This window comes from Parasteatoda tepidariorum, chromosome 6 (assembly GCF_982258835.1).
Source record: "Parasteatoda tepidariorum strain Cologne lab strain chromosome 6, Ptep-v5.0, whole genome shotgun sequence".
Classification (NCBI taxonomy): domain Eukaryota; kingdom Metazoa; phylum Arthropoda; class Arachnida; order Araneae; family Theridiidae; genus Parasteatoda; species Parasteatoda tepidariorum.
Genome location: NC_141760.1, coordinates 42578355 through 42597839, shown reverse-complemented (window position 1 = coordinate 42597839; position 19485 = coordinate 42578355). Strand labels below are relative to the sequence as shown.

Genomic DNA, 19485 nt, shown 5'->3' with positions numbered 1-19485 from the left:
AAGAATCTAAGTACTTATTAAAAAAATAGAATGACAATTTAAAATGAAATTGAAGTTAAATGAATACAATGATTTATAATCACTCAATTAAGGAATTACGTTTGGAAAATGCATAAGTGCGCAGATAATGCATAAAGAAAAATTCAAAATTAAATTCAGAATACATTAATACGGAAAAGAAATTTTGAAATATGACACATCGCAAGATCAATAAATAAAGCTAAAAAAATAACATACCATGTTACCCCGTGACAACTCAGGTTGAACTTCGTCAAGAAAAAAAAGTTTATGTCTTATTTTAGTTAAGCATTTTAAGTTTTAAAATATTTAAGCTTACGGCATAAGATGATTGCCGATGTTGTAAGATTTAGAAGGTTGCATTATTTTAAGGTCACCAATCTGTGGTGATTAGGTTAAATATATTAAATAAATTAATTCAATAAAAATTAACTATCAACACAGTTTAATAATAATAAAACATAAAAGAAATTATATTAAGTTGCAAGTAGAAAGACGAATAGGATTAGCGACAGCAGCATTTCAAAAATGGTGTAAGTTCATCAGTCGGCAAGATGGAATGAATGTTAGACAATTGACCTGTTGCCATTTCTTGAAACTAAGGTTTTAACTCAGAGATGTTGCCATCTTATAGAAAAGTCATTTTCTTGAGGGGAAAGTTTTGTACTGCCACCTGGCGAGCAAAGTTCATCGCCATCTGGTGAGAAGGTGGTTCACCACAATTCTGTTGCGTAGTTTGGGAGTTTTTAGCGGGACAAAATACTGCTAGCCTATTAATATATAGATTTTTAATCAATGAGCCAAGTTCTTCAAGAAGCAGTTGTAGAAGTAGCTGGATAGAAGTTTTTTTAATTTAAAACTTTTTATAGAATTTCTTTAAAAACACAATTGGGAATAATATAAAAAAAAAAAAAAACACAACTACTTCCACTTAGTAGGAATAACATTTACCATGACGCAATGCTAAATTCTATGCCACTATCCACATAAATCAATTATTAATCAAAAATCGAATATCAATTACTTTTCTTTATACTGCAATAAAATCTGGCGAGCAGCTATTTAAACGATCAAACACTTCGTTTGTTTATTTGTGGCTTGAAGTTAGGCTCGCAGAAAATGCCGTTCATGGGTTAAATTTAGTAGGAATAGCACAACCTGTGACGTAGGCTATAGTATATCCAATTGTTTATCTGGGCATTTGGCGATACAACACTTATAGAATAAAAGGATTTCCCAAGTAGCACAGGGATATTGTAACAGCTTTAGTCTACATCGACCGACATTGTCAATATTGGCGAAAATCGACATTGTCTGCACGATATTGTACAATTCCCGTCGATTTCACATTTAAAGTCTGTTTGTAAAACTTTTCATTTTAAACTTTATTGGGTTCTTGAATCAAAATTAATCATTTAAAAGACAAAAAATGACGTCAAATTGTTATAATTCCAAAAAATAAATTTAAAACATAAATTTAGAGATATCCGAACAACACTCGGACAATATTTGATATCAATATTGTAATCGTGTTTTTGTCACGACATCGATCGTTTTCTCTAAATACTGAAATCTGCGATCTGTAACTCGGAACCGCAACCCGTTAAGATGCTGCTTATCATTGTCCGCTACGCCAGCGGTCTATTTATCTTTTGTCTTCTTATATTTAAATCTAATTTCGTCTCATAAGATTTATATCTTAGCTCATAATGTAATTGGAATGATAGTAGTTTCAATTAAGTGAGCCCGAAAACTCAAACCAGCTGTAGATGGAGGTGAATTAATGCACCTTGTTGAAGTGAACGAATTCTCTGATCTTGGCAGGTATGTGCTGTTTTTAATATATATAATTATATATTGTAGGAATTACATCGATTTTCTCTTTTTTTCATGTCCAAGCTGCTTAACTATTTAATTATATCACATTATTCAATTCTCATATTCACAAAACAGTGGCGTAATTTTATAGTATGTTTGGAGGTGTTAAGCCTTCTGACATGCTTATGTTTATATTTTTTCACACCTGCAACTTGTACGTTCGATGAAAAATACTTTTTAATACTTAAACTAATTAAAAATTTAAGAGTTGAGCGAGCTAACAAATAGATCATATTTGCATATTTTTTAATTTGTCATGGTAGATTGAAATGTTTTTTTTTCGAAATTTTAAATTGAAGATTTAGTATGTCTACTAGATTGATTTACTATGTCTACTGAAAATTTAATAAGATCTCTAATGTTGCTGCTAGTAAGAAGTTTTTTCTCAACCGTACAAGTTTGAAGCTATATATTTATATATATGTTTAATTATTATTTAATATTATGTTTAATGTATTTAATTAATATATAATGTTTAAATTACAAAAAAGACTTGAATCATGAAAATTTTAAATGTCTACATCTTACTTACCGAACCAAATAGCTCATTAATCAAGTAATGAATAATTTCGGAAGGGGTTTTGATATGTATATATATATTTGCCAGAATTATGCCAATTTCCTCTATTTGTTTAATCCAAGTTTGTTAACTATTAAATTATATCACATTATTCAATTCTGATATTCCCAAAGATCTTGTTTACTTTTATTGGTTCTGTGCACTATAACAATTTGTCTGCTCCTCTCGGACTAAAAAAATGTCTGAAAGACTTGAAATATGACAAAAATTACCTTTATTTATTTTTTGACACAAATTTTCCAGTTCTATTTGAATCATGCATTTAAATAATAACTTTTTGACTTGCTCAATATACGTCGATAGTAGCGCAAATTGATGTATTTTTTCTGTTGTATTTTCGTCAGTTATTGATGTTGATTTTCATGTGGATTTTAAATATCCCGATAAACAACGTGAAAAATTGGAATCTTGTATTTCGGTGTTTGCTTTTTAAGTCAATAATTCTGTTGAATTTTATCTGTTATTGCTACTGATTTCTCCATAGTTATTAAATCTGATATTTTTTATACGATATTTATATAAAACAGCCTGATCCAGAAATGAAACACTCATTTGAGGCGTCGATTAGTGTGAATTAGTCGTCTTTTTTTTTCTCCGTCAAGTACTACTGCGGATTTAATGATTTGCAATTTTTCTTATTGTGATGATTAGTTACAAAAGGTGAAGGAAATAATTTCTGTGTCCTCCCGCCTTCCAACAAAATGCGAAAATGTTACATGTAATGTTATCATAAAAATTACACTAAAAAAAGTTATAGGTTTTTTTTTAAACCAAACGCTTTTGATATTTTAAATTAGTAACATACATGTTTATTATTATGAAAATGCAGAAAGATATTAGTGCTAAAGAGTTTTGTCGCAGATAGCTCGAAAAAATTCTGCCTCAAGGATTCAGAGTATAACAGCTTTGGTTATACCTATCATTTCAATTAATGTAATTATAATGCTTCTTTAAATTTATTGTTATGTTTTTGTCGGAGAAGATAGTAACTTCGACTTTTTGGAATTATTGATGGAAAGTCAGGGATTTGAAAATCTAAAATGTCGCAGATACCCTGTACATATCAAAATGAAATGTAATCCATAGCTGAATATGTCCCAATTTTGCAACATATTTTAACTTATGTGATTCTTAAGTCAAATATGACTGTGATAAGTGTTTTGATGGTATAGGTATTTCTCCGCACACAATTTATGCATAGAATTCGTAATAATTGGATTCATAAACATACAATCTGATACTGCAATGTTTAATATATTTCATAGCTGCCAACTGTCCAGAATTTTTCGGATTTGTTTCTAATTTTTAAATCAAATGTGAAAATCTGATATTTTTATAAAAAATCCGAATTTTTGTAAAATTGCAGTATTTTTGCTTTTAAACCAATCTCTTGTTCTGATCGCCGCAATTGCGCTTCCTGTGATTATTGTGCAAAAGTAATTTTTAGTAGCTTTTCATTGGAAAATACTATTTCAATAGCTGTTGCTGATCATTTTACTAAATTGAATCTTAAACAACTTATTTTTTTAAAAATGTATTGTAGTATTTAAACATTTGCATCAGAAATATTAGTTTTTGATGTAGTTTAATATTTACCTGTGTTTTATAATTTGGAGAATAATAATTATATATGGTTATGGTTGTTTTTTTAAACTAGGTTTTGGTAATGGTTGTTTTTTTAAACTATTATACCGGTACTCCTAATTATAAAATATTATAAATTTTCCACAAAAGATAGTGTTTATAATTTTGTTTTACTAATTTACATAAGGTATTTAAATATATCTCTATTAATGTTGTTATTTAATAGTTAAATTTTTGTCTTACTCTCGTAATTGGTGCGTATAATTTTGTCGCATATAGTGTTCCTAATTTTTTATTCCTAAGGTTGGCAGCTATGATATTTATGTGAAGGCCATTGCTTTGGAAGTTTCTCATATACAAAGTAAAGAACTAATGCAAGAACTCTTTTAGAGAATAAAATGACTGAAATAATAAATAATGTATTATAAAAATGAAAAATTTAGATAACTCCTTCCTTCAGCAATCCCATGCCCGTTTTACTTGTATGGTCTTAATTGATGATAAAATATGAGATACATTTTGTAATGGTTATTAAAACGTATGTATCTATTTTTTCTTTCAGATATGTTATTTTGAAACCATCTGTAAAGGCTATCTATGCTCTTTTACTTCAGCACCATCTTGGAATTGGCGATGACGTATTGTAAATTAGAATGAAAAGGGAAACAGCGTTTTAAAAGCCTCTCAGCTGTTACAAACGCCATCTTGGGTAATTTTATAGACATAGAATTTTAAAATTTGTAATACGACTTTACTTTTTCATAAGTCATTCTCTTGCACTAAAATGGATCAGTTATTCCTTAAATTAATTACCCTGGTCCTTCCTGTTTTATTTTGCTTAGTTTGTACTCTAAACTCTAATACTTTTACATTTTACAGCATTGTATGTTTCAAAGTTCAAAAATTAGCCACTCTTAAAGTTTTGTAATGTTTTTCATGGCGTCTTTTCTCAACTACTAGCTTTTCAGGGTTTGTTGATTTAAATGAAAAGATTTTTTTTTTTAATTTTCATTGATTTTGAGAGTTAAAAAACAGTGTTTTAAATTATTCATACTTTTATTGTTTTCTTTTCTTAGTTTTAAAATTTACTTTTAAATAAATTGCTGCATTAATTAATTTTAGTCATTGAAATTACATTTTTAAAAATCTTTTTGATTCTTGTGATTGGTTTGGATAGCATTAAATGTGTGCAGATTAAAGTACACATTTAATGCTATCTTAATATAGACTTGCATAGCTGTAGAAAGTAATTGATAAACATGAATTTTTTCCAAAAAAAAATGCAAATAATGTTAATTAAAATTCTACCTGTTGATTGAAAAAGCAGGGAATTAAAATCTACATTATATTTTATTAGTGGAAAATGTATATTTCTACAGCTTGATGTTATGTTAGAAGGAAAGTACCCTAATATGTCAAAAATAGAAGAAAAATGAAGGGGGCTGATGAATTCAGATGATTATTTTTTCCTGATATAGTGCCATTCTTCCCTTTCAAAGTCTATTTGAAGCAGTAGAGTTATTAACTGGTAACTGGTATTTTTTTTGTCATAATATGTTTATAGTATCTTTGACAGATTTTCTATGAAGAAATTTTGTGGAAAAAAAATTCCAATGAGTACATAGATTTTTAAAAAAAGAATTTTTTTTAGCTTAACTTATCTATTTTGATAGAAGATTAAATATGTATTTATTTATTGATGAATGACTACATTTATAAACACAATCTGTTGCATTTATTTTGTCATATTAAAAATCAAGAGAAAAAAAATATCACTTTTTAAGTAAAATTATGGTTTGCTAATTGAAACTTTGTTTCAATAGTTAAAGAAGAGGGATCTGTGTCCAAGCCAAATTTATTACCACTTAGCGGTACCTTTACAAAATACTTCACTATATCTGAGCGCTTGACGTAACAATTGTTACGTCAAGCGCTCAGGTATCATAATTTTGATCTAGTTGCGCTTCTATGTCATTTTGATTTATGTTGCTAAGTTAACTTTCAAAAATTTCTATGGCTGGCAACAGCATTTTTATTTTTTAAGTTGTTTATTTTTATTTCTTTTAGAATTCGTAATTTTTTTAGCGAAATGTTTTTTAACCCAACAGAATTCTTTGCCGACTGTTCTCTCTATAAATGAAGAAAATGAAGTAGATATTTAAGTGTTGTGAAAGGAATCTTATTTAGTTGTGCAAAGTACTTCTTTAAAAATGAAAACTGTTGCCACCAGCGGAAAAGAAATACTACCAAAATTTGGGAGCCACGTAAGAGAATTATATATAATAGATAGATAATTAATACATATTTAGCATTTTTTATATCTATTATCATGCATCTATTAGCATGATCGTTTGCATTATTTTTAATCTTTAATAGAATTCTAGTTAAAAATATTGAGTTCAGTTTTTGTTTAGTTCTACTGCTTCATAAGGTGAGCTTCTGTTTGTTTTCTATCACTTGCAAAATGAAACTTTTCTTTAGAAACATAATAAATGTTTCTTTTTTATAATAGATATCTGTTAACTGTTTACTTAAAGCAGCTAAGCTAAAAGTTCTAACTAAGCTTTTAACAGTATTATTTATCAATGAATAAGAGTATAAGTTTTAAAATGGCTTGACTGGAAAGGTAAAAAGAAGAAAATTGCTCAATCTGTTAAAGCGTAATGTTTAACTAAGTTTATTGCTGTAATAACTGAAACTGATCTCTAATATTGATCGTATCAATAATACGATGTGAAGAATATGCAGGTAACATTGAACTAATACTTTGTACTATGATAAGGAGGAAATTTCCTATAAGTTTAATAGGGTTAAAATGAACTATATTTTCGTTCCAGCTTTATCCTAGTACCGAGTAATCAAGCTGAAAAAGTCTTTATCTGTACCAAAATAGATAACACAATTTATAAGTTACTATGGTTCAATTCGATTTGAATAAGTTCGATTTATTTAGTTTCATTTGAATACTTAATATTTATAAGTTTCTTAGAAATATATTTGTTCAATTCATATTTTAAATTATTTTTCTCTTGCTATTATTATACTGACTTTTCCATTATCAATAAATATTCCATTTATTGAGTTTAATTTTTAAACTTATTATAATTAGCTAATTTTCAAACATATTATGCAATCAATTTCTGTTTGGTTATAATATTGATAAAAGAAACAGAATTCCTTATAAAGTGAGAGTTGTTGATTACACCAAATTTTTAAATTTGCTTACCTAAATTTTAAGCTAATCTTGTAAATTTGAATGTTTCTTTATATTAATGGAAAGCAAAGGTTTTGAAAATAAATAAAATAAAATCCCCCATCATAAGAAAATACTTTTATTAGTTTTTGTTATATAATTCAGATGATTTTTTTTATTTGCATTTATATCTCTCCCTTTGAACAAAAAATGCTTAATTTCGGTTTCTCAATCTTGTAATTTTTATAATTATTATTTTGTGTTTTTTTTAATTTCATCAGTGTTTTTTACTTTTGTTCTGAGACTGCGCCATATTGTTGGTGTTGTTTTATAGTTTGTTTTTTCAGGCTGCAACGCAAATTTGTTGCCGAATTCTATAGAAATTTAATTTACCCTGAATGATTTTTTTTTTAGGTCAACAATGTTCCGAATTCAATAAGCTAGAATCGCAACCAAAGTTAACCAAATAATTAAAATTCTACTTAATTTTAAGATTCGATAATTACGTTTAAAATATGTATAAATTAATGAAAAGTAAGTAATTTATTTGCGCTCTTGTGTGCTAAATACAACGTGGAACATGATTCGGAGTCCATATTCCATGTCTGCATGTGTATTTGTCGGCAGCAATGCCAGAGAATTTCTTCGGTTCAATACACTTTATGGTGCATTCCTTTTGCTTGCTTATTCTAGTGCACACCCAGCTGATGTTTAGATCATTTGTCAGCTTTCTTACGTCACACTTGGAGCTACCTGTAAAGCACACAATCATTAGAAATAGTATTTTTTAAAACAAGATATTTCGGACTGAACTTTATTATTAATTCGATAAAAAAAAACATGTCATTCTCTACATGGTATATAAATCTTTATAGCTGTAGGTTAATTTATCCTTGCGACAAGTACTACAGGTGTGCCAACTATTCTATTGGAGCTAAATTGTTCGACCCAGAAACTGGCTAAATCGTTATTGTTTGTTAGGGTATGAATACTTAAGTATGACTTTGTATGATATTTTTCCTTATAATAATATTTTTCCTTATTTTCTTTATATTTAAATATATACTAGATAAATACCCGTTCTTCGCACGGGAAGAGTAAAAAAATCAATAAATCAGTATTGAAAAACACTACAAAATCATGCCCAAAACTGAAAATCATATATCCATCCAATTCAAAAACTTGTGGAAGAAACAGGTAAGTGAAATATTTAGGGGAATTAATGAGTCAGAGATAATAAAAAAAAGTTGTAGTGTCAATACGGGTATGATTAATGTTACAGAACTGTTTTTGTCTTTATTCAAATCTTAACATAACTAATTACATCAGTTTTCAGCATGCTTGCATGATTTTTATTTTAAGTTAGGCAGGGGTAAATAATAAAAAACAAAGAAATATTTGTCCCTCTTTCTAATAAATTGGTAATAAAATAGTTCGGATGCAACTTTCTTTCAGTTCGGAAAATGTAACTTACCTGGTTCTTCCACTAAGTTTTCCAATTAATATAGTTAAAATAATTGCAATTTTTTATTTAATATTATCTGTTCCCCCTTTTGGTGGCTCTGCGTTATTGAAATAAGAAAAAGCCATTTTTTGTAGTTTATCCCATTAGAACAAAGATAAAATGTATTTAGTATCACTTCGCATGAAGCTATTGCACTTCCAAGTAATTTTCTAAGGTACATATCCCTTTCGAGGTCCGTAAAACGCTTATTTCCAAAGTATCAGTATGTACTACTAAGTATTGGTGCTGTCTTAATAATCACCAAATATATCAATATGACATTTTATACCTTTATTAGTATATTTGGAACATATTACATAAACCTTCAACATTTAACTTTTGTGAAAAATACATTTATCAGTGACAGCCAACAAAAGCCGATTTTTTTTTTTTTTAAGTGGAATTCTTATTAGAACTTGATAAGATTTTTGGAGTGTGGATATTTCTCTATCTAATCTTTAATTTGCTAATTAAATATTTATAAGTAGTAAAGAAACAAAATTCTTCATATTCTAATCCATTAAAATATGAATACACTATCTTGGCTACCAGGGAAAAAAATAATTTCTGAAATCACAGAAAACCCGTTGTGGAATTCTTATCAAAACTGCACTAATTACCATTATACCAGTAGAACATATTAACGTCAGTAGTGCACAATAAGTAAGCGTCATCCGTAAATGGCGATTTTCTACGGTTTTCCTAAACAAATTTCCTATTAACCTTATTTTACTTTAAATTCGCTTTTAGACATAACTTAATAAGTTTCATTCAATTAATTCATATTATCACTAGTAATTAAGCATAAGTGTCAATAATACTATCCTGATTTTTTACGGCTCCCCAAAATGAATAAGTATATAGTAACCATTATTTTTGTCTTTAGTACATAAATTTATTTTGTATAAATTAACATACTACTAACATTAAAAAATTAAGCATCATTGTCGTTAATAATAATATGATGATTTCTGATGGTTCTTCTAGATAAATATCTTTACTCCACTACTTTTGCGTTCTGATACATAGTTAAATTATTTTATTTCAATATGCATATATTACCTGAATTAAGTCAACCAAATATATCATCACGAAATATATCAATGTAATATTTCATACCTAAGTATGTTTGGTACTTATTACATTATCCTTCAACACTTAAGTTTATACATACTTGTCAGTAGCAGCCAAATAAAGCCGAAATTTTAGAAAACAATATATTAGAACCTAATAAGGATTTTGGAACATGACCATTTCTCTATTTGACCTTTATTTTACTGTTAAAATATTTATAAGTAGTGGTAGAAAAAATTTCTTTTAATTCTAATTCCTTAAAATATTAATACACTATCTTAGCTACCACTGGAAGAAATATTTTCTGAAACTACGGAAAACCCGTTGTTGAATTCTTATATCAAAACCAATTCCCCAATCACCATAATACCAGTAGTTCATATTACAGTCAGTGATACATATGAATTAAGTGTCCTCTGTGAATGGCGATTTTCTACGGTTTTCTTAAACGAATTTCCAATTAATCTTTATTCCATGAGCTGGGCTTTTTAGAACATAGCCTATTTTATTTCAATTAATACACATTATCAATATTAATTAAGCATTGCGCATTAGTGTCGATAATAATACTTAGATTTTTTTACTGTTACCCAAAACGCGAATAAGTATCTTTTCCATTTATTTTTGCTTTTTGCGCAGAAGTTGCTTTTTTTATTTCAATTATACCAACATTAATTAAGCATCATTGTCATCAATAATAGTTAGACGACTTCTAACGGTTCTTCTAGACAAATAAATACCTTTACTCAATTTCTTTTTCCTTCTAATACATAGCTTATTTCTTTTATTTCAATATGGATATATTATCTTACTTAATTAAACATCATTGACGAAATTATGCCTCATTGGCAACGAGTTTTTATAATTTTCCTAAACGAATTAGTAGCATTTTCCCGTTAATTTTTACATTTGATTACATAAATATTTTGTTTCTATTCAATTATAGTTGGTTTTAAAAAAGTAATTTTAGCGTAATAAAACATAGATTTTTTGTATAGGAATGTTTCTGTTTTCGTACGTCGAGAAGCCGGCCGCATAGGCCATTTTCCTTTTAGCAACCCAGTACAAAGTAGCCTTTATGTGGAAGTAATAAATAATCAAAGAATTAGTAATGTCGCTTAGGGATGGGCAAACTGTCAATTAATTAAATCTCACAGTCTCTCCCGAGGAACACAGAGGGCAGACAGGAGAGTCAGAAAAGAACGGTGAAGTTTATTATCGGGTTAGTCATATCCATTAAAAATTCTGAAACTAACAGAAAAAATCTGTCGGGTGAGGTCTATGGGGATGAGATCAAGAATAAGGCTGAACAAGAAAACCAGCAGTTTTTTTTAACCCTGACAATGATGGAAGAAATTCGATTGTAAGGAAGGGCAAAAGGAGGCTCTGAACGTGGTCAGAAGTATTGTTTGACCAGCTGGTTCACCATCTAGTTTCTAAATACATTGCAATGACTGGCAAACCACTGGAAAAAAAATCCCCCAAGCATGGTTGATAGAGCCGCGATGGCTCAGGGGATGGAGCGTTCGCCCTCCAATAAGGCGAACCGGGTTCGAATCCCAGACGATACGAATTCCGCATCCGGTTTGCACTGACCACAGTGCTGACGTGAAATATCCTCAGTGGTGAACGGATCCTGGGTTAGAGTCCCTTTGCCTTCAAGCTAACAGTAGGAGGTTCTCGTGGTCTTCCTCTCCATGCAACGCAAAAGCGCGTTAGCTCCATCGAAAAATCCTCCGCGAAAGCAAATTTCTCCCAATTCTTGACCCAGGAGTTCCCTTGTCGTCTCGATTGGGTTCAAAATCATAAGGCTACGAACATTAGGCTAGTTGAACATTAGTAGTTGTAAACCCATAAAATTGGGTCAGCTGTTCAACGACGGTGATAAAATAAAATAAAATCACGGAATCTTAGTTTCGATTTCTCTACTCGTTTTGACTTGGAGTTCAATATCTGACTGCTTAATTGTCTTTATTAAAGCTTCAAGGTTTGTGGCATTTACACCAACTGGGCACGAGTCTTCGAACAAGTTTTCACAATAGAAGCTTGCTACTGGTGAGCATTTGTATAGACTGTAGAGTCCAGATTAATGTGTTATCGCACAAATTCAAAAATACATGGGGAAGAATTTATTTATAAAATAAACGCGAAATGCTTCTTTGCAGTAATGACGTATTCAAAATAAATATTAAAAATTCGTTCGTAATTTTATGCTCCAGCATGATCATGCATCAGCCGTTTACGACCTGTTTGTAGATCAAGAGTTAATCGGATGTTAATTTTGGAGCGTGATGGATTGACGAAATGGACCATTCCAATGTTCATCCCGTTAGCCAGATTTACCCAACTTGGGTTTCTTTTTATTGGGGGCATTTATAGAGTGTCATTTACGAGACTTCCGTTGACTCAATCAAAGATCTCGTCGCACGAATATGCTTTTTTTAAAATGTTCACCAATCTCTTTCACGGCGTTACTAAATATGCATTACGGTCGCAATTATGAACATCTATTCTGAATATTGTATTCCTGAAAAGAAGGACTTGCATTTTTTCTCCAGTAACAGTTCTTTCGCTCGTGTCTTAACAAGACACTTTATTTCTATATAAAAAGCATAAGATTTAGTTCCCTCAATCACCCCTCCAAGTTGTCGTTGAATGACTTTGCATAAACATCTTTGTAAAAGTCGCATTTGCCAACATAAGAATAAAATTAAATACATTACCTACTGAGTTTCTTCCGGAATTTCTAAATCGTCTTCCCTTGAGTTCTTGATTTCTAATTGTAGAAAGGGACCCTGCAGGAATTGAAGCAGAGTTATGAGTGTCTGCTTTGTGGGTATAAAGACCAGATTCACTAAAAACACGTTGTTGCTCTTTAGGAAGATCCTTGAGGATAGTTTCGTATGGGTTCTTAAAAGTACTTCCATATGGTTTCCCGTAAGTACTTCTATATTTGTGTGAATCAAAGCTCCCAAGATTCAAGTTATTTATCCTCTCAAGCGGCTTAAGTATCTCTCGCTGTTTCTCATGAAGTATATCCCAGTCTATTTGTGGACGATTGTTCTGCATGTAATTACTATTAAAGTCAAAGCCACTGCTACTGGGCTGTCGATAGTTAAATTTTTCACTATTGCTATTACCATTGAAATTGTGCCCTATACGGACTGCATGGCTGTTGTTATCAGTTCCATGAATGGTACTACTTGATCCGTAATTGCCAGTACCGCTGCTTGTTCCGGAGCTGCTAATACTTCTTGATCCGTAATTACCAGTGCCCCTGCTTGTTGCTAAGCTACTACTACTTCCTGATCCATAATTACCAGTACCCCTGCTTGTTCCAGAGCTGCTACTACTTCTTGATCCATGGCTTCCGTAACCTCCTCCTCCAAATCCCCCACTGCTTCCTCTTCTACCTCCTCCTCTTCCACCTCCTCCTCTCCCACGTCCTCTTCCGAATCTATAAAAATTCATGAGAACGTAAAGACGGATTGTGGTTAGGCTATGTTTTGAGATGCCCCTTGGATTATTGGCAAGTTGGCCCTCAAGTTGAGCAATATAGTTTCATGTATGGGTAACCTGTACAGAAACCTCTAAATAAGGTAAGTGAATGTTTTCTTATCTTACTGCACACATATATGAGGCAACACGCATTACCTTCTATACGTTATTTCCTCGAAAAGTTTTTCCTTGTTCAGTATATTAATTTAAATTCGTTTTATTTGGTTTTTAATTTTGCTTATTATGTTTCGATTTCGGAGCTATTTTATTTGGTGGAGTGTTGCACTCAATTAGCGCCAAAAAAATGCAAATTTTCGTCAAAGGGCACCTCAAAATATATTTTTGCCACGACTGGCTATAAAATTGAGCCTTTTCAGTGGCAACTATAATATGACTTAACAGTCAACATGGCACTAAATTCGTTAAAGAAAATAAGGACGATGTTCGAAGTGAACAGACGGATTTTCTTTCGAGTAAAGGAGCGGCGCTATGGCAACAAGCACAAACCCCAAAATCTCATTAAATTCAACAATACTATAAATTCGGGACAGTCCATGAAGCAATGACACCACCTGAAATTGTTGGCTAAAACCAGTAGTTGACAGTAATCGAAAACAAGTGGAAAATTGGAAATAAAGTGAAATCGCATCCGTAACGAATCGGTGAGGATTGCTGCCAGTAGCCTAAGTTAATGATTACCTCATTGAGTATCTTCACTTAATCGGCATCTTTTTTTCGCCTTTTTTTGTCCCTTATGCTATCTTTTGGAACCTATTAATAGAAAGAATCTGCTTTGCTGTGAAACACTTATTGGCTACGATTTAGATACTAGTCGATATTGGGGAGGCAGAATAAAATCTTTAGCTAATGATTTCTATCTCTTTTTACTGTAGTCCATTGCTGTTTTGCTTTACTTTTCTGCATTATTTTATTTTCTCTTTTGTGCTGCCTTAAAATTGGAAATGAATAAATATATAATAATAATTAAAAAAAATGAAGAAGAATTTGGAAAGAATATTTCGTAAAAAATTTAGTTCCATTTAGTTCTACCAAAACGAAGAATCACATACGAATTTTACATCGAATAAACTTAAAATGTTAGAATGATTACTCTTATAATAAAATGCTCAATGCAAATCTAAAAATTTTGAGACAGTGGGAAAATCGATACTGGTGTTTGCCAATATATCAATGCTCATTCAATAAACTGAATTTATTTTTTTTTAAACAACTCTTATTCAAACTTCTACTTAAATTTTTCATTTTATTTAATTTATGTATTTCTTACATGTAATCCCTTTCCATTTTCAAATACTTTCATGCTGCATTTTCTCATGCACTTTTATCCATCACTGTTCCAAATTTTTCTTGTTAACTTGTTGTTGGAATTAAAATTGTTTTTTGCAGAATGTTTTTTACCATATCGTCCTTTGGCTCTTTATCGATATTGGTGCCATTGTAACCGAGTTCCAAATTCAACTGAGTAGGTTCAGTAAAAGTGAAAAAATCGCATAAAAATGATTGATGAATAAGTATTTTCTGTGTTGAAAGTTTGATGAAAAAATCACCTAAATAAATTCTTTACATGCTAAAAATGAATCGATCGTTTCACACTATTTTCTATAAAATGCCTCGTGTAGTTATGGCAAGATTTTTAATACTCAATCTTTTAATACATCAAGTGTATTTCATACTCATAATGTCATAACACAACTCATAATTTGAGTAGAGGGTGGAAAAAACTGAAACTAAACATTTTTAAAGTATCTTTGGGAAATAATGATTGTATTGTACATAAGCATGTATGTTCTTAATTATATATACCGCACTCTTTAAACCTAACATAGAACAATACTTTATAATCATACAAACTGTCAACAAATATAAAACAATATCTAATGGTGTTGCCAAAACAAAAAAGATAAAGAAGTAAACTAAATAAAATAAATAAATTAATGCAGGTTATGCATTTACGTCGGGAACAATGATTTCTCAGAATATTCTTAAAAACTCGTTTTAGCGTTAAATCGTGATTTTGGAATTTCGAACCATGATATCATGTAATATTTTTGGCAACATTATGTTAAATTAAATCATCTGTTTAGTGAAATTGAATCATACTATCGTGTAATCAAGTTAAAGATAATTTAATATGTATGAAAATGACACTTCGATGCGAATTCAACTAGATACAGCATGAAGGTCGTGGCAAATTTGCACAATAGTGGAGTCCAACTCTACATTGTCGTCACCCTCCTAAATTTTTATCTCTCGAGAACTATTCAACCGATTCCCTTCAAATTAAATACTGCAAAATTTAAAATACTGCAAAACTTGAATATCTAACTATGTACTATGATTAAGAACTTAGTTATTTTTACATATGCTATTTGGGAAAAATAAACATACTGTTGACTTCGGTCGAATGGTTTAAAACAATTCATATTGTTGAATTTAATTGTGTTGATATTTTTTAAAATAACTAGTAAATTCGAACAAATTTTATTTTTATGTTTTCTTAATCACACAATAGAGATAAGAAAGGTTACTTACATTTCTAGAAAGCAGCATATTAATATTAAATAGCAGTAAAATGAGCGCAAACTAAACATTGGTGCCATTTCTTTCAAATGCAATCACCGAAAACTGCAGAAAAGGAAGTACTCTAATCCGCCGATTAGGGTTTTCAAATAAAAACAGGAAGTATTTTAACACTCATGTAACTATATCAGTTAAGATATTGCAGTCATTATTAAATTAATTGGATAAAATTGTACATGACTTCTCAGTCCGCGATGAAGAACGGAAATAGTTTTTGATTTTTTTATAACCTTATTTCATCAATGTATATGATTAAAAAATTATGCTTTGGGTGCTGCAATTCCACATTTGAATTGTTCCAGTTTTATTAAATAGAATATTTTTCGGTTTAATTTAGTTATTTTAAAGTACAGTGCACATTAAGAGTTATTTTCAACGACACTCTTACTTGTTTTGAGCATCGTATCTGTCTATATATATTTAAATTTTGCCTTTTCTTGCATTTTTTCGTTTTTTTTTCAAATATATTTTTCTTCAATAAAAGTTTTGTTAAGCTAATATTTTTTTTGTTAGACAATATCCTAATTTGCAATATATGCACACCGATATTTTTAAGTTAATTACGTATGCTATCTTCCTAGTTCATACAACAAACTGGAAAGGGAACGGAAGCATGTATTTTAGAGAAAAGCGAAAATAAAAAGTAACTTATTATATAGTATATTAAAATAACAATAATGCATATTAAGCAGATAAAAATAAAGCAAAATAAAGCATATCAAGCGTTTTTTAGAACAGAGGTTATAAATTAGCAATTGAGAACATATTTACTAAAGACTAGTAAGACTATTATTTTGAAAACATTTAATCTGAAAAATGATGTTTTTTCTTAGTGTTATCAATGACATTCTTAAAATTTGGTTTTATGTGAGACTAAATTTTTAAGGGCTTGAGTGGTATCTTGTCTAGTTCTGAATTAGTTTTTGGTGTATGAAAAAGTAGAAAATAAATCTGAATTATGGTTTTCGTTGAAATGAGAATGTAAAGGAAATTCATAAATATTGAGAATGGTAATCAATAAAATTTAAATTTAAAATTTCGAGGGGAAATTGTAATACAATTTTTTATTGCATATGTTTTTCATAATTGGGTACTTGCACTTCAAGAAAATTAAGATCACAAATACCCATGCATCTGACCTATGATGTCAGAACCAGCTGATTATTTATAAATAAATAGGCGTGTTAAAGTCGAGATAAGTTTCTATAAACATAAGTTAGAATGTTAATTCACGTGAAATAGAATTTAATGCAGTGTCGTATCGCACATCGAAATTGCTGAAATATACCGTCTACGTCTTTTACTTTACTTAGTTTTATTATTTGTTTTCATATTTCTTTGTAACCGTGATATATTTTTGTTTTGTTTCCTGACAACTTCGACGCATAATTAATTTTTTTGCGTTCTACATGGTTTCGTGTCTTCTTTGTGTTAAGTAAGAAATATAGAGTGAAAGAATTGAAACATTTGTGAAAGAATCATTGTGAAAGAATATAGAATGTGCCATTTAAGCGAATTGATACTTGACGGGCTTGATTAACTTGAAATAGAATGGAAGGAACAGTTGCCAACGTAAAAAAATACCATGCATCAAAAATCAGGAAAAAAATTGTCTAGAATATGAAAAAAATAACAGGAATTTTGAAGACAGAAGTACATGTTTAAACCTTTTTGGAGAAAAATATATCAACTAAATTATCTTTTAAAAAAAGATGAAAGCATAAAAATCATTAAAATAGTATGCAAAAATTAAGTGAGTTTTACTTTAAAAAATTACATGTTCGCATTTAAAAAAAAATTTCTTTTCACAATCGCACTACATTCTAAAAATGAGGGTTTCTTTTCTTGTTCTATCGTTAGGATTTGAATCCGGCTCACCGAAGTTGACCACTCTATCCCCTGAGCCTGACTCGTTGAAAGTTATTTCATAAATTTATAGCTGGCTTAGCAAAAAGTTTGTTTGACTAATATTTTGAAACTAAAGCTCTAAAAAAGAAAAAGAAAAGAAATTTCAGCTAAAATATAATAAATAATAAAATAAATATCTGCACATTTTCTTTCTTTCTTTTTTTTTTGAAATTCATCAAAATAGGTATGTTTTTAAATTTTACTAGTGAATGTTTAAAAAAAAAAATAGCTCTTTTAAGAAGCTCCCAATTTAAGAAGGCAAGAGAACGATGACTTGGATTAAACATTAAGACAAATTAGCTTTCGTGAAGGACATTTTTTTGAAATTAACCAGTATTTGCGTGACATGGAGCACGAGTAAAAAGCACTAAAATCTCCTAGGTTAAGTCTGACGGCAAGGGGATTCCAAGTCTGATCCGTCTTCTTCTGATGATATTTTTATGTCAGCAGGTTGGTGCGATCCAGAATTCGTATCGACCAGCCAAATGCAGAAATTTGAACCTGCTCGTTGGAAGGCAAGCGCTCTATCACTCTGGAGTAACACGGCTCTATATCAGAGTTGGTCGTCGATTACAGTAATCGATTACAACTGTAATTGATTACAGATAATTACAGCTATGTAATCAATTACTTGTAATCACGATTACAAGTAATCAAAATTTTTGATTACAGCAGAGTGGAGCGAAAATGTAATCGATTACATTTTTCAATTACAGTAATCAATTACTTGTAATCATGATTACAAAGTTTGATTACAGCTGTAATTATGATTACATAGCCGATTACAGTAATCAATTACTTGTAATCGTGATTACAACTTTTAAAAAATTTTGATTACAGCTGCAATCATGATTACAATTTTGAATACAGTAATCAATTACTTGTAATCATGATTCTAAGTAATTGCGATTACAAGTAATCACAACGAAAATGATTGCGGGTAATTATGATTACAAGTAATCAAAATATATGATTACGTGTAATCATGATTACATGTAATTTGATGACATGTAATTGTAATTACTTGTAATTAAACTATACGATTACAAGCTATTACACTTGTATACTATATGCAAATTCATTATGTAAGTATGTATGAGTTTATATATTTTTATGTACATAGAATGTACGCACGCATGAACGTACAATTTGTGATTCCTATATATACAATGCATGCACAAACGTTGTTTGTACGTACAATATTCATAATTATATATAATATACTTAATGCAATACGTATATGCTTAGTACATATAATTATGCTTTTATGATACATGTACGCATGTATGTTAGTTTGTACGAAAAGGCAATGTTTTGTATCTTTGTATACATAGAAAAGATATGCTTGAACGTATATGAAAATCATGTTTATACGTTTGCATGATTTTATGTACATAAGTATAGACATTGTATAAATTTACGATAATAGCATGTATACGTATGCATATAAAATTGTACGTATTTACGTACAATATGTAGGAATGTTATTTAAAGGTACAATATATGCACATAGTTGTGTAAATAAAATGCATACATGTACATTTACATGTACATCGATATATGTACACGCAAAGCATGTACTTATGTACAATGTACGTATGTACTTGTGTAACTACATACTATGTTAATATTTATGCGCATGTAATG

The 19485-nt window shown here is 29.9% G+C and overlaps 1 protein-coding gene across 1 annotated transcript; it reads right to left on the bottom strand.

The window, feature by feature from the left end:
- Positions 1-7777: 7777 nt before the first annotated feature.
- On the bottom strand, positions 7778-16036 carry LOC147807798 (uncharacterized). The gene is made up of 3 exons (XM_087165742.1): positions 15883-16036; positions 12555-13288; positions 7778-8006 (listed from the first exon to the last, which is right to left on the bottom strand). Exons 1-3 carry the CDS (start codon positions 15948-15950, stop codon positions 7816-7818), a joined length of 993 nt encoding a protein of 330 aa, XP_087021868.1. The 5' UTR covers positions 15951-16036; the 3' UTR covers positions 7778-7815.
- Positions 16037-19485: the final 3449 nt, after the last annotated feature.